The 12,408-nt window shown below is 35.2% G+C and overlaps 1 protein-coding gene across 1 annotated transcript in view; it reads right to left on the bottom strand.

The window, feature by feature from the left end:
- Positions 1-12,408, bottom strand: part of BRWD3 (bromodomain and WD repeat domain containing 3) — a 112,945-nt gene that overhangs the window by 15,086 nt on the left and 85,451 nt on the right. The window contains exons 28-36 of the mRNA XM_033106874.1: positions 9,797-9,908; positions 8,727-8,788; positions 8,469-8,624; positions 7,707-7,827; positions 6,574-6,699; positions 6,407-6,485; positions 2,306-2,362; positions 1,354-1,494; positions 383-457 (exon numbers count right to left, since the gene is read on the bottom strand). Coding sequence (XP_032962765.1) covers positions 383-457; positions 1,354-1,494; positions 2,306-2,362; positions 6,407-6,485; positions 6,574-6,699; positions 7,707-7,827; positions 8,469-8,624; positions 8,727-8,788; positions 9,797-9,908 — 929 coding nt within the window. The remainder of the gene's footprint in view (positions 1-382; positions 458-1,353; positions 1,495-2,305; positions 2,363-6,406; positions 6,486-6,573; positions 6,700-7,706; positions 7,828-8,468; positions 8,625-8,726; positions 8,789-9,796; positions 9,909-12,408) is intronic.

Here is a 12,408-nt window from a genome sequence, read left to right as displayed (position 1 = left end):
TCAGAGAATAAAATGTTGGAACTTTGTGTAGTATGATAACCAAAACGCGAAGGACCCAGTCAGCCTGCTGAATGAAATCTCAGTGGGAATAATCAGCTGTAGTACAGACATAATTATATTGTGTAATATCGATGAGTTATACTCTGTTATAGTAGCTTTAGATCTATAGTAACAATCACCTATGCAGATGGTACAAAACACTCTTGAGAACATATGTTGATTTAAAAAACAAAATATAAACAACCAAAAAATCACACAAAGGTAAAAAGGGAGTGAGCAGAGATGGAAAACAGCCTGGCCAATTATAAAAGGTTTATTTGCAATATGGGGATTTTTAAGTAAAACAACCAGTATATATCTTTTAAGAGACTACTATGCCTACCTCAGAAAGAGATGGATCTTGTTGTCTTTCTGTAACAACTGACTCTGAGGATTCTCCCTCTTGCTCTTGATGCCCCTATTAAGGTAAAGAAGATATACTGTGTTTCCAGACCATTACAAGAAAATATCAAGACTTGCAATACAATTATTATTTAAAGCTCAGAGACCCATAAATTGGAATTATATTTTTTTACAATTGTACTTCAAGATGAAGGAATTCTACATTCACCATTCTCTTCTGCCGTGAAAACACAAGACTAATTTATTCCACCCAAACTCCCTACAAACGAACAAAGCAAGCTTTGCTGAACATAATCTTGTTCATTATTTGAATAATTTTTCCCAACTGAAAGCTGTGTATGTAGAAAATACTGATGTTTACTAATTTCAAAGGATGGTCTGATGTATTTCTGAAATATTGCTGTACCTTTTCTCTGTAAAACAGATTTGTTACCTATACTAAAAGGTTATTCAACATATTAGAAAAGGAATCCTATAATCTAAGTTTTTATGCTTTTATCTTTGATGAAAAGTAGTATGCTATATAGGTTACTCTAAGTGATCATATTGGATAACACTTAAATTATTAACATAAATGAAACAGTGCTGACATATGTTACCAAGGGTCTACAGTAGGTAGAAGTATATCAGAAGTTAGCAAAATGCATTAAGCAAATATCCTAAAAAAGCGGGAAGGTATCACAAAGATATTTAGATTCAAATTTAGCTTAAAAATGTGTAATTTACACACAACATACATGACAGGCATTTTAAAAAGTCATGACTAATCACACTACCCACTTTCACAATTCAAATATACACAAAGAAAGAAGGAAGAGGAAGAAAGGAAGGAAGGAAGGAGGGAGAAAAAAGGTAGGAAGGAAGCGGGGAAAGTGGCTCTTAACTAGATCTAAGCAAAGACATTCATGGGAAATTACATATTGGCAATTATTTAAACAACTGTATGCTTACTAGGTAAGAGAGATGATCAGCTGGCTGTCGAAATGGCTCTGAGTCTTCACGCTCATAAATAAGGCTCAAGAGTTCTTTGCATTGCTTTCTCCAAGCATCAGGATTACACTTTAAAGACTGTCTCCTGCCTCGGCATTTGACCTGCAGAGTTTAAAAGAATTATATCTAAAAGCTCTTTAACTCTTCATATATATATTATTTGAGTAAATCCTTTGTGGTCATGAAGAATGCTAGTCTTTACCACTTGATGCCTGTTTTATATGATCTCTTTTTCAGTATTTCAAAGGAAAGTTTTCCCTCAAATAGAACAAATATTTGTCTAATTAATATAGAGGGGGAAGTGTACAACACAGAGTTAACATAACAGACTCGAGGCTGCTAATCTTTAGCAGAGCTTGCTTGCAGGGTTGGACCTTGGCTGGCATCTGGAAACTTGGCATTTGAGTTGTTTTCTAAATAATAAAGGTGGTCTGCTGTATCTACATTGTTTGTACAAACAAAGTGATTTGCATTGAACACCTGGTTTCCGAAACTTTTCCTGTGTTTTCCTGCTTTCTGCGAGTCTAGAATCTTGGCATGTGCTAGTCAGATGGCGTTTACATAACCAGCTCCCAATAAACTCCTTAGAGACTGAGTCGCTAATCACACATGTTGCTCCATTTCCATTGCTGGGGGAAGAGTGTGCTCTGTGTGGCCCCACAAAGGAGGGAGAGAGCATAAAGAAGCCCACATACAGATTCCCCCCAGATGTGCCTGTGTCTTTTTCCCTATGATCCAGCTGCATATCCCTACAGTATCACTGTAATACAATTTAGCAATGAGTAACAACTGTATATACTGAGTTTTGTGAGTCTTTCCAGCAACTTTTCAAACAGGTGGAATCGGTCTTAGGGATTCCCAACACAGGAAGCTTGAAAATTTTTTCTTATCAGCAGTCCATTTATTCACTCACCCTTCTTCCAGATGAAGTACCAGGACCATCTGAATCTAAATCAACCATTTCGGTATCCTAAAATTAAAAGGGATGAGTGAAGATGTTAAGTTACATTCAAAGTCTTATAAATTGGATGAACATTTACAAAGAAGTGGCAAATACAATCACAATTAACTCCCTCACTGGAGCAGGCAGCAGAACAAAGGTTAGAGACAGACTCACTCCAAACTTTGACTATATGTTATATACAAGCTGGAAAATATACTGGGAGAAGAATAAACAGGGTTTCTCTTTAAATCAGAATAGGAAATAAGGGGAAAAGTATAGTGATTGGTATCTGATCTTGTACCTAAATGCTAGTATTTAAACAAAACTTACATTCTATGACATGCTAATTTAACATACTATAATATAACCATGAATTACTCATTATTAATCTTTTGCTATTTCAAGAAATACATTTCTTTTCTGTAGGGAAAATATGAACACATATTAAAACCTAAGATTTGGCTAAGTATTCCTCTGAGGAATAGTTTTTTAATACAAAGAGAAAGGCCCGCATACCATTATTCACCTGGTGATTGTGAAACACATAGGTAATGCCTAGGATAAAAGTAGCTCATGGGCTATTGGTACCCTTTTTTAATAAAGTTGTTGAATTACATTTCAGTTTAATTTTCTATTCTAACCCAAGGAGTACTACTCTGAGGAGAGCAACATCCATTCATGATAAACACTCTCAACAAACTAGACACAGAGGGAAAGTACCTCAACATGGTAAGGGCCATATATGACAAGCCGGCACTAACATTATGGTCAACACTGAGAAGCTAAAAGCTTTTCCTCAAAGACCAGGAAAATGACAAGGATCCCCACTCTAGCCACTTTTATTTAACATAGTATTGGAAACCTTAGCTAGAACAATTAGGCAAGAACAACAAAGGTGCCTAAATCAGAAAGTAAAAAAGTAAAACTGTCTCTATTAGCAGATGGCATGTTACAAATAGAAAACCTTAAAAACTCTACCAAGAAACTGTTAGAACTAATAAATTAATTCATTAAAATTTCAAGATACAAAATTATACAAAAACAAGTTGTGTTTCTATACACTAGCAGTGAAATTAAGAAAGCAATCCCATTTATAATTGTATCAAAAAATAAAACACCTAGAATTAAATTTAACAAAAGAGGTGAAAGATCTGTATACCGAAAAATATAAGAGATTGATGAAAAAAGTTGAAGAAGATACAAAAAATGGAAACATACTCTGTGCTCATGGATTATAAGAATTAATATTGTTAAAATGTCCCTACTACCCAAAGCAATCTACAGATTCAATGAAATCCCTATTAAAATTACAATGGCATTTTTCACAGCAATAGAAAAAAACATACTCTTAAAAATTGTATGGAATCACAAAAAAAAGACTCCTAGTAGCCAAAGCAATCTTAAGAAAGAACAAAGGTGGAAGCATCATATTTCCTGATTTCAAACTATACTACAAAGCTATAATCAAAAAAGTATGGGATTGGCAAAAACAAACAAAAGAACACCAGACATAGATTAATGGAACAGAATAGACAGCACAGAAATAAACCCATGCACATACAGTCAATTTACAACAAAGGAGCCAAGAATATACAATGGGGAAAGAAGAGTCTCTTCAATAAATGGTGCTGAGAACACTGGATATCCAGGATATCCATGTGCAAAAAAATGAAACTAGACTCCTATCTTACACCATACATAAAATTTAATTCAAAATAAATTAAAAACTTGTTTATGAAGTCATAAAACTCTAGAAAACATAGGGATAAGTTCTTTGACATTGATCTTGGCAATGGTTTTTCTGTATTTGAGAAAATCAAAAGTCAACAAAAGCAAAAATAAAACAAGTGGGATTAGATCAAACTAATAAGCTTTTCTGTATAGCAAAGGAAACCATCAACAAAATGAAAAGGCAACCTACTGAAAAGGAGAAAATATCTGCAAATCATATTATCTGATAAGGGGTTAATATAAAAAATATATTTAAAAAACTCATACAACTCAATAGCAAAAACAAAAAAAACAACAAAAACAAGATCAAACAAATGAGTGACCCCAATTAAAAAATGGGCAGAGGAACTGAATAGACATTTTTCTAAAGACAACATCCATATGGTCACCAAGTCCATGAAAGATGCTCAACATCACTAATCATCAGGGAAATGCAAATGAAAACCACAGTGAGGTATCACCTCACACCTGTTAGAATGACTATTATCCAAAAGACTAGAAATAACAAGTGCTGGAGAGGATGTGGAGAACAGGGAACCCTTATACATTGTTGGTGTGAAATGTACATTGGTATAGCTGCTATGGAAAATGTATGGAGGTTCCTCAAAAATTTAAAAATAAAACTACCATATGACCCACCAATCTCACTTCTGAGTATATTATATATCTAAAGGAAATGAAAATAGGATCTCAAAGAGATAAAACTGCACTCCCATGTTCACTGCAACATTATTCACAATAGCAAAGGTATGGAAACAACTTAAGTGTCTGTCAACAGATGAATGGATAAAGAAGATGTGATGTACACGCAACACACACAAACACACAAACACACACACACACACACACGAAGAATATTATTCAGCCTTAAGAAAGAAGGAAATCCTGCCATCTGAGACAACATAGATGAACCTGGTAGACATTATGCTAAGTGAAACAGAAAGACAGAGAAAGACAAATACTGCACGGTATCACTTATATGTGGAATCTTTTTTAAAAAAAGTCAAACTCATAGGAACAGAGAATAGAAAAGTGGTTGTCGGGGGCTGAGTTGTCAGGGAAACAGGGAGAGGTTGGTAAAAGGGTACAAACTTTCAGCTTTAAGATGAATAAGGTCTGAGGATCTAAGAGTCTAATATAAAACATGGTGGCTATAGTTGATAACACTATATTGTATAGTTGAAATTTACTAAGACAGTAGAACTTAATAAATGTTCTCTCCAAAAAAATAAAGTTGCTGAATTACTTTTTACTTTAGTTTTCTATTCTAAACCCAAGTAGAGCTACTCTGAGGATAAAGTCTTACTACAGGAAATCCTGAGTCAAAATGTATTCATATTGTTACCCCAATAAACTTAAATTAAAAAAAAAAACAAAATCTGAAACAAAATGCATTCATGTGAAAGGTCAGAGAAAATAATAGGCATAAAAATGATAAATTTTTCATTAGTTTCAGGAAAATGATATATAATTGGCATATCTGAGTTCTTATTATGTGAATAACATTTAACTCCAATAACATAACATTTTATAGTCAGATACATTTTCATTAAAGAGTGAAAAACATTGGAGATTTACCATTGTGGAGATTAAGAGTAGAGACAATATAAACATGTAAGATATCTCTGTACATTGGACACTACAATAGAATCTAACATATTTGAGTCATTCATCCCTGAGATGAACTGTCTTCACTAAAGATTTTTGAATTCTCATTTTCATTATTGTTTCAGACTCTTATCTTGGTTTTAGCTTCTATCATAGCCTCCAGTCAAAAACGGCTTTATGTACTCAGGCAGATGGCTGGGTGGGGAAATCAGATATGTGAGGGTTTGTTGACAATACTAATTTCATTTTATTAAGAAAAACTGGTTTATATTAGCAAATTTCCATAAATGAAATCAAACAGCAACTTTATGAAATCACTAAAACTGTATTTTGAAAAACAAAATTTTCAAATCATTACTGTTTTACATGTACTGTGTAAAAAATTAATCCTTACTTAAATTTCCATCAACAACCATTCTTTTAAAATATTTAATGCTTTGTCCTATTTTTAAGGGGTGTAAAATGAAGTCTTAATTTCTTATCACTGAAACCCACTAAGTTAAACAGGATAACTGGACACCTGTTTCTGCCTGAATACTGTAGCACTATTACATTTTTGGTAAATGCCATCTAAATACAGGTTAAATAATTTAATAAGATGCAGGTGTCCAGCCAGCTTTTATAAGTCAGCTTCATCGCTCATAGCCAGTTATAGCATCTACATGTAATACTTACTGTACTTCAAATAACAGAAAAGGAATTCATGCCTACCAATCATGCTACAATTCTTACCTCCTCTGTATCAGTACTGTTTAGTTCTTCTGCTTTAATTTTATTATAAGTATCCAGTATATCAGTACAGCTCTGGTCCCTAAGAAATATAAGTCAAAATACATTTCAATGAATTAAAAAAAAAAAATCAGAAGTCAGTCTCTATGGAAGATAAAACTGCTTCTTACCCAATAAATCGAAGTAAGACATCAGTTACAATTTTGGCTGCTTTGACTATAGGACTGTCTGGCTCATTGAAAGTCCTGGCATTATGTTCAATGTAGCGTACCTCCCACATTAATGCTGATATTCTCCTATGAAACGAAAAATACCCTGTTACTCTTGGTTGATACATTTAAAGTCTATTCTAGGAATATACAACATAGAACTAAGCAGTTAATCATATGTCAAAGGTGTTCCAATATATGTATGTGTGTGACTGACGTGCACTAATAAAGGTATAGTATCTGAAGCACAGGCAAGAACTTTAGAATTACTGTACTGCATATTAAAATTTGGAAAAGAACTGAGCCAGGACATTATGAGTAAATAGTGATTTGACCAAATACATATAAAAACAAACCGTTTTGATAAAGTCGAAAGAAGCTTTACTTTTCAGGAGAAGAGATGAGAAGAGCAAGAAAAAAGAAACCCGGTCACAGAAAAGGACGGATTTTTATCTAGTTACTTTTATGATATGTATTATCGAATGAAATTATACGTAATGTTATAAAATACACCCAATTGGTTATATTTATAACCAGTTTATGGAATAACTGTGGTTAGGATACAGTGGACTCTGGGGTGAGAGAGGTACCAAAAGCTACCCTCCACTGCCTTCGCATAATCACTTCACTCCCAACTAAAAGCAAAGCAAAAAAAAAAAAATAATCTGGCTCTTTTTGTATATACATTTCGGGGTTGGTAATTAAATCTAATTAACTGCCAGTTAATACCCTAACAGATTTAAACATGCTCTAAGTCTTTGTAGCACCTTAATTATGATAAATCCACAAACTACTTAATCTGCCTTTAATAAACTAAAATTTTAAATTTCAGTTTTTGTGTCACATGTGATTTGTACTACTCATGACTTTCTCTCTGTACTTTATTCCATGCCTCTTCTTACCCTGGAAGACATGACAATCTAATGAATAAAGGGAAATTAGTGTTCTAAATTTTTAGAAGAAAATGTGGAGTGGGTCCTTTGAATGATTATTTTACACTATGAAAAGAAAGATCTCAGTGTATTATTATACAAAAAGGAAATCAAAAGACATAAAATTATAAACTTTATAGTAAATGATAAAACTAAACAGACCTGTAAAAGCGATTTTCAAGTCTCTGCCTGATGGTGTTGAGGTCAGTTGGATAAGCAACTACAGTACAATACAAGGGATAGGCACTGAGATCTACTGGAACAGCAAAAGGGCTGGCAAAATCTACAGTATTACCAAAAAAAAAAAAAAGTAATTATAAAGAACATTAACGTTTCATGTTAACAAACAAAACTCATACATAAACAAGAAGGAAGGGCAATATACTACATTTCTTAAATGATGATGATTCAATTATGCAATTATTAGGCCAATACTGGATATAATATCTATGAATTACGCGTGATCCAGTGGTCCAAATGAGGTAAAACGAGACATTTAAGAAGAACTGTGTTCAACTTCAAATTTATGTCTTTTCAGGATAAACGCCAAATGTCTCAAGTGATATACTTCAGAAAATACAACTAATTACATGAGTAAAATACATTACTCACCCATTGTCTTTACCAAAGAACCCATCCAAAGTCAGGTTCAAGGAATAGCTAGAGCCAAAATGACTCACTCAAGAAAGTAAAAGACACCTTCTACCGACCTTCACTATTATAAACCACTAGAGAACTAAGAAAGTTTTAGTCATTACTTTAACCACGCATACAGAAACATTAATACTAAATCTAGAATCACTGTGCCTCTTGAGTTAAAAGTGTCCAGTGAAAAAACATGCATTTCCTTTTGTAGAACTTAAAATTCTGCTGGTTTTCCTTGTTCCTGTCCATCCTTCTAGTATTCTTTCACATTTACTGTACCAAGGGAAAGAAGGTGGTTGATGCCCTGAATAACCCGTTCACATTCCTCATCTCTGGAATGAGCTCCCCATTCTCCTTCCTGGGGTTTGTACAACAAAGCAGTCAGTTCCTCCTGTGACACAGGAACACCAGCACCAACTTCATCTGGAAAGGCAGCTATGTATAAGATGCAAAACCAGAAATAATTAGTTTCCAATATCATGCTATTGTCTTTTTCCTTTTAGAAGAATTATAATTCATTTTTAAAAGTATATTTACTTCCTTCTGGAATTGGCTCCATATCCCAGGGGCTCATCTTTTCTCTCTCATTATTGTCCCAGCTATTAAAAAATAATAAGATACAAATCAAATTCACACAACACTTACTTTGATATACTAGCATAATTTGCATAACTTCTTGGGGATAAAATTTAGAAAAGGGCAATACAATTTCCCTTAAAGTACAACTTTGTTCACATAAGTATAATAATAAACCTCTAATAGAGAAAACATCGTCTACCAATATGAACCTTAGAGAACAGTAAGTTTACTCTTACATTTACTTGCCTTGTTTTAATTTTATTTTAATAAAGAATGTATTCAGTATTAAGCCAGGGTATAGAGTAAAAAGATCTCTTTGGGAAATTCCTTTCAGGTTAAAAAAGTCGATTTAATAGATCACTTATTTCTGTAGATAATCTAGTTTATCCTAACAACTTAAGTATTGTAACATCTTCAAATTTTTATTATTCCCTTTTGAACAGCAATATGGAGACTATAAGTCAGTATTCACAGAATAAATGTTTCTTCTATCATTCTTGACCAGAAAGCTTCATTAATTAGGAATACTATAACTCTGAGATTTCATGAAAAACTAAAGTAAATGTTGTACACAAATATCACATCCAAATATATTGTAGTCACCTCTGCCTAAAATTCACACCATTAAATAAAAGACTAGATACTATTATTCATTGCTATATTACAGCTGTAACAGTTACTTTAAACACTGATTTAATTTCAGTCTTCTTCATGAAATATCAGTCATAACTATTGTCTAAAATAGGAATACTTAAGAGAATACTTAGGCATAAAGGATGTAGAAGTTAAGTCTTCATTTCCTGCTTTGTTTTAGCAGGAACATTTACATGTTTTAGCATATTGGAACGAAAAGTTTATCATCAAAGTCCTTTCTTATAGGTACTCTATGATTACTTCCTTACAGGTGTAGGTCTTGTAAGACTAGACTAAGTCAGATAAAAAAAAAAAGTATTATCCCTGTTAGGGTTTACAGAAGTCCATAGTACTACAGTATTATATCAGGCATAAAAAACCATAACTGTACTTACTGAACACTGTAACACTGGAAAGAACTATCAGGATACTCTGGTTGAAAAGGCTGCTGACTCTCCACAGTCCCAAACCACCAGGCGTCATCTATTATACTGCGGAATCTATCACCTATAATGTTTTTAGAAATTCTTAAAAGGGTGCTCTTCAGAATAATAGCTCTGTTCCCACACTAGATTGCTACTTTTTCTTGAACACAGAAGTAGCATTGTAATTAGTGTTGTTAGCCGTTTTAATCTGAGTTTTCCAGATAAGTAAATTTCACATTTTACCCTCTTCAAGGATTTTGATTTCCCGGTACTAGTAATCATTCTGAAATAAATTGCATATGTCCATGGCTTTTAAAATAAATGCTAACACATATAATTTAACTTTTATCAATTACTTCAAATCATCATTAGGCATACTCCTTCTTACACTGTATGTAAGTTACTACAGTTGTTTCTTATCTTTTTTGCTTTCAGCTTTTTGCCTTTAAAAACCTCTTCATAGGGAAGGACATCATCAAAATGGGGGCGTGAGGTGAGCCTCTGTAAAGCTCCCCTGGAATTTATAACTAATCAAACAACAACAACTCCACAAAGGACTCCATGCACAGCAGACAGGCAAGAGGAAGAGGCACACTACTGAATTCACCGAAAGGTGGGTGAATCGCGCGAGTGGGGGAGGAGGGAAGGGAAAAGTGCGGAGACCAGCCGCCCAGGCGCAGGACACAGACCTAGCTCAGTGCTCTGAGCTCCCTGCATCCCGGAACTACCGCAGCTGCGGGAGAGGGAAGAACTCGGACTGCTAGGGCTCTGCTTATGGTCCACAGGGCTGAGGGGGCAGCATATAACATGGCTGAACCCAACGCTCACGGCAGACACCTCAGAGAAAAGACTGAGGGAAGAAGGCTGAAAACGGTGGTTTAAGCCATCACTGCTGAGCAGAGAACAGAAGCCTTAGGCACTGAGACTAGCCGCCCCCTCCCTACCCTCCCAGAGCTTGCCCCGCCCCCACCTGCCCGGTGCTAGAAGCGGAACAGTAGCAGTGTCAGATCAAAAGAATAGAATATTTGCTGTTCTGAGAACTGTGGACCACCAACACAGATTCGCAGAACAACTAGTTCCGGCAAAGGTGAGGGAGCTGTGGAAGCAGGACCCCCTGTGGTGGATGGTCCCAACCATTGCTCTGGGCCACCTCTCACAACTCACCCCGCCCCTGGACCTACCTATCTGGGCGGATCCCTGCAGGAGTAAACAGAACTGCTGAAACATACAGGCTCTGAATCTGGTGCAGAAAGAGCTTTGGAATTTCAAAAGCGCTCCGCATACTCACACGGACACTGCACCCTGTGACCCAGGTAAACTATTAACAGAGGAGAAGCCCATCTCCCAGGGAATCCCCCCATTGTGTGAGAAGCTGGAATAGTGCAGAGAAAACATAGCACTACCGTGAGAGAGAAAAAAAAGGCTGCAGTCGGAGAGAAAATAAAACACTCTACCAACAAGTACTGGAAAACAAAAGAAAGACCTCTTCCTATCGACCTGTTGCAGAAGCCACTCCTGTAGATGTCTAGGAAAAGAAATAATAAATCAGTAATTGCCATGAATAACCAAGGCACCAAGACAGCTCAGAAAGAAAGTGAAAAGTCTTCAGAAAAGGAACTTAAAGATATGGAAATATATGACTTGAACGACAGAGAATTCAAGACTGCAGTTCTGAAAAAACTCAATGAGATGCAAGAAAACACAGAAAGGCAGTTTAGTGAACTCAGAAACACAATCAAAGAACATGAGCATTTTATGAAAGAGATTGAAATTTTAAAAAAGAACCAAATAGAATTTCTGGAGAATAAGAACTCAATAGAAGAAATGAAGAATGAAATAACCAGCTTAGGTAGTAGAGTTGACCAGATGGAGGAAAGAATCAGTGACATTGAAGACAGAAACCTGGAAATTACACAGATGAAAGAAGAAAGAGACTTGAGACTTAAAAGAAATGAAAGAACTCTACAAGAACTTTCTGACTCCATCAGAAAGAGCAATATAAGAATAATGGGCATACCAGAAGGAGAAGAAAGAGAGAAGGGAACAGAGAATATATTCAAACATTGTTGATAAGAACTTCCCAAACTTGTGGAAAGAACTGGATCCTCGATCCAAGAAGCAAATAGAACACCTAATTACCTCAATCCCAACAGGCCTTCTCCAAGGCACATTGTATTGAAGCTGTCTAAAAATCAATGACAAAGAAAGAAACCACAAGGCAGGCAGGGAAAAGAAGACGGTAACCTACAAAGGAAAGCCCATTAGATTATCATCAGATTTTTCAGCAGAAACTGTACAAGCCAGGAGGGAGTTGAACCAAACATTTAAACTATTGAAAGAGAGAAATTATGAGCCAAGAATAATATATCCGGCAAAGATATCCATTAGATACGAAGGAGTAATAAAGACCTTTTCAGACATACAGAACCTGAGGGAATTTTCTAATACACGACCTGCACTACAAGAAATACTAAAGGAGGCTATTTGACCACCATCAACAGGGACAATTTGTGGCAACCAAAACATAAAAACGGGGAGAGTAAAGGCCTGAACCGGAATATGGTATCAAACTTTCTTTTACA

This window comes from Rhinolophus ferrumequinum, chromosome X (genome assembly GCF_004115265.2).
Source record: "Rhinolophus ferrumequinum isolate MPI-CBG mRhiFer1 chromosome X, mRhiFer1_v1.p, whole genome shotgun sequence".
Classification (NCBI taxonomy): Eukaryota; Metazoa; Chordata; class Mammalia; order Chiroptera; family Rhinolophidae; genus Rhinolophus; species Rhinolophus ferrumequinum.
The sequence above is the reverse complement of the archived record's forward strand: the minus strand, read 5'-3'. Positions and strand labels throughout refer to the sequence as shown.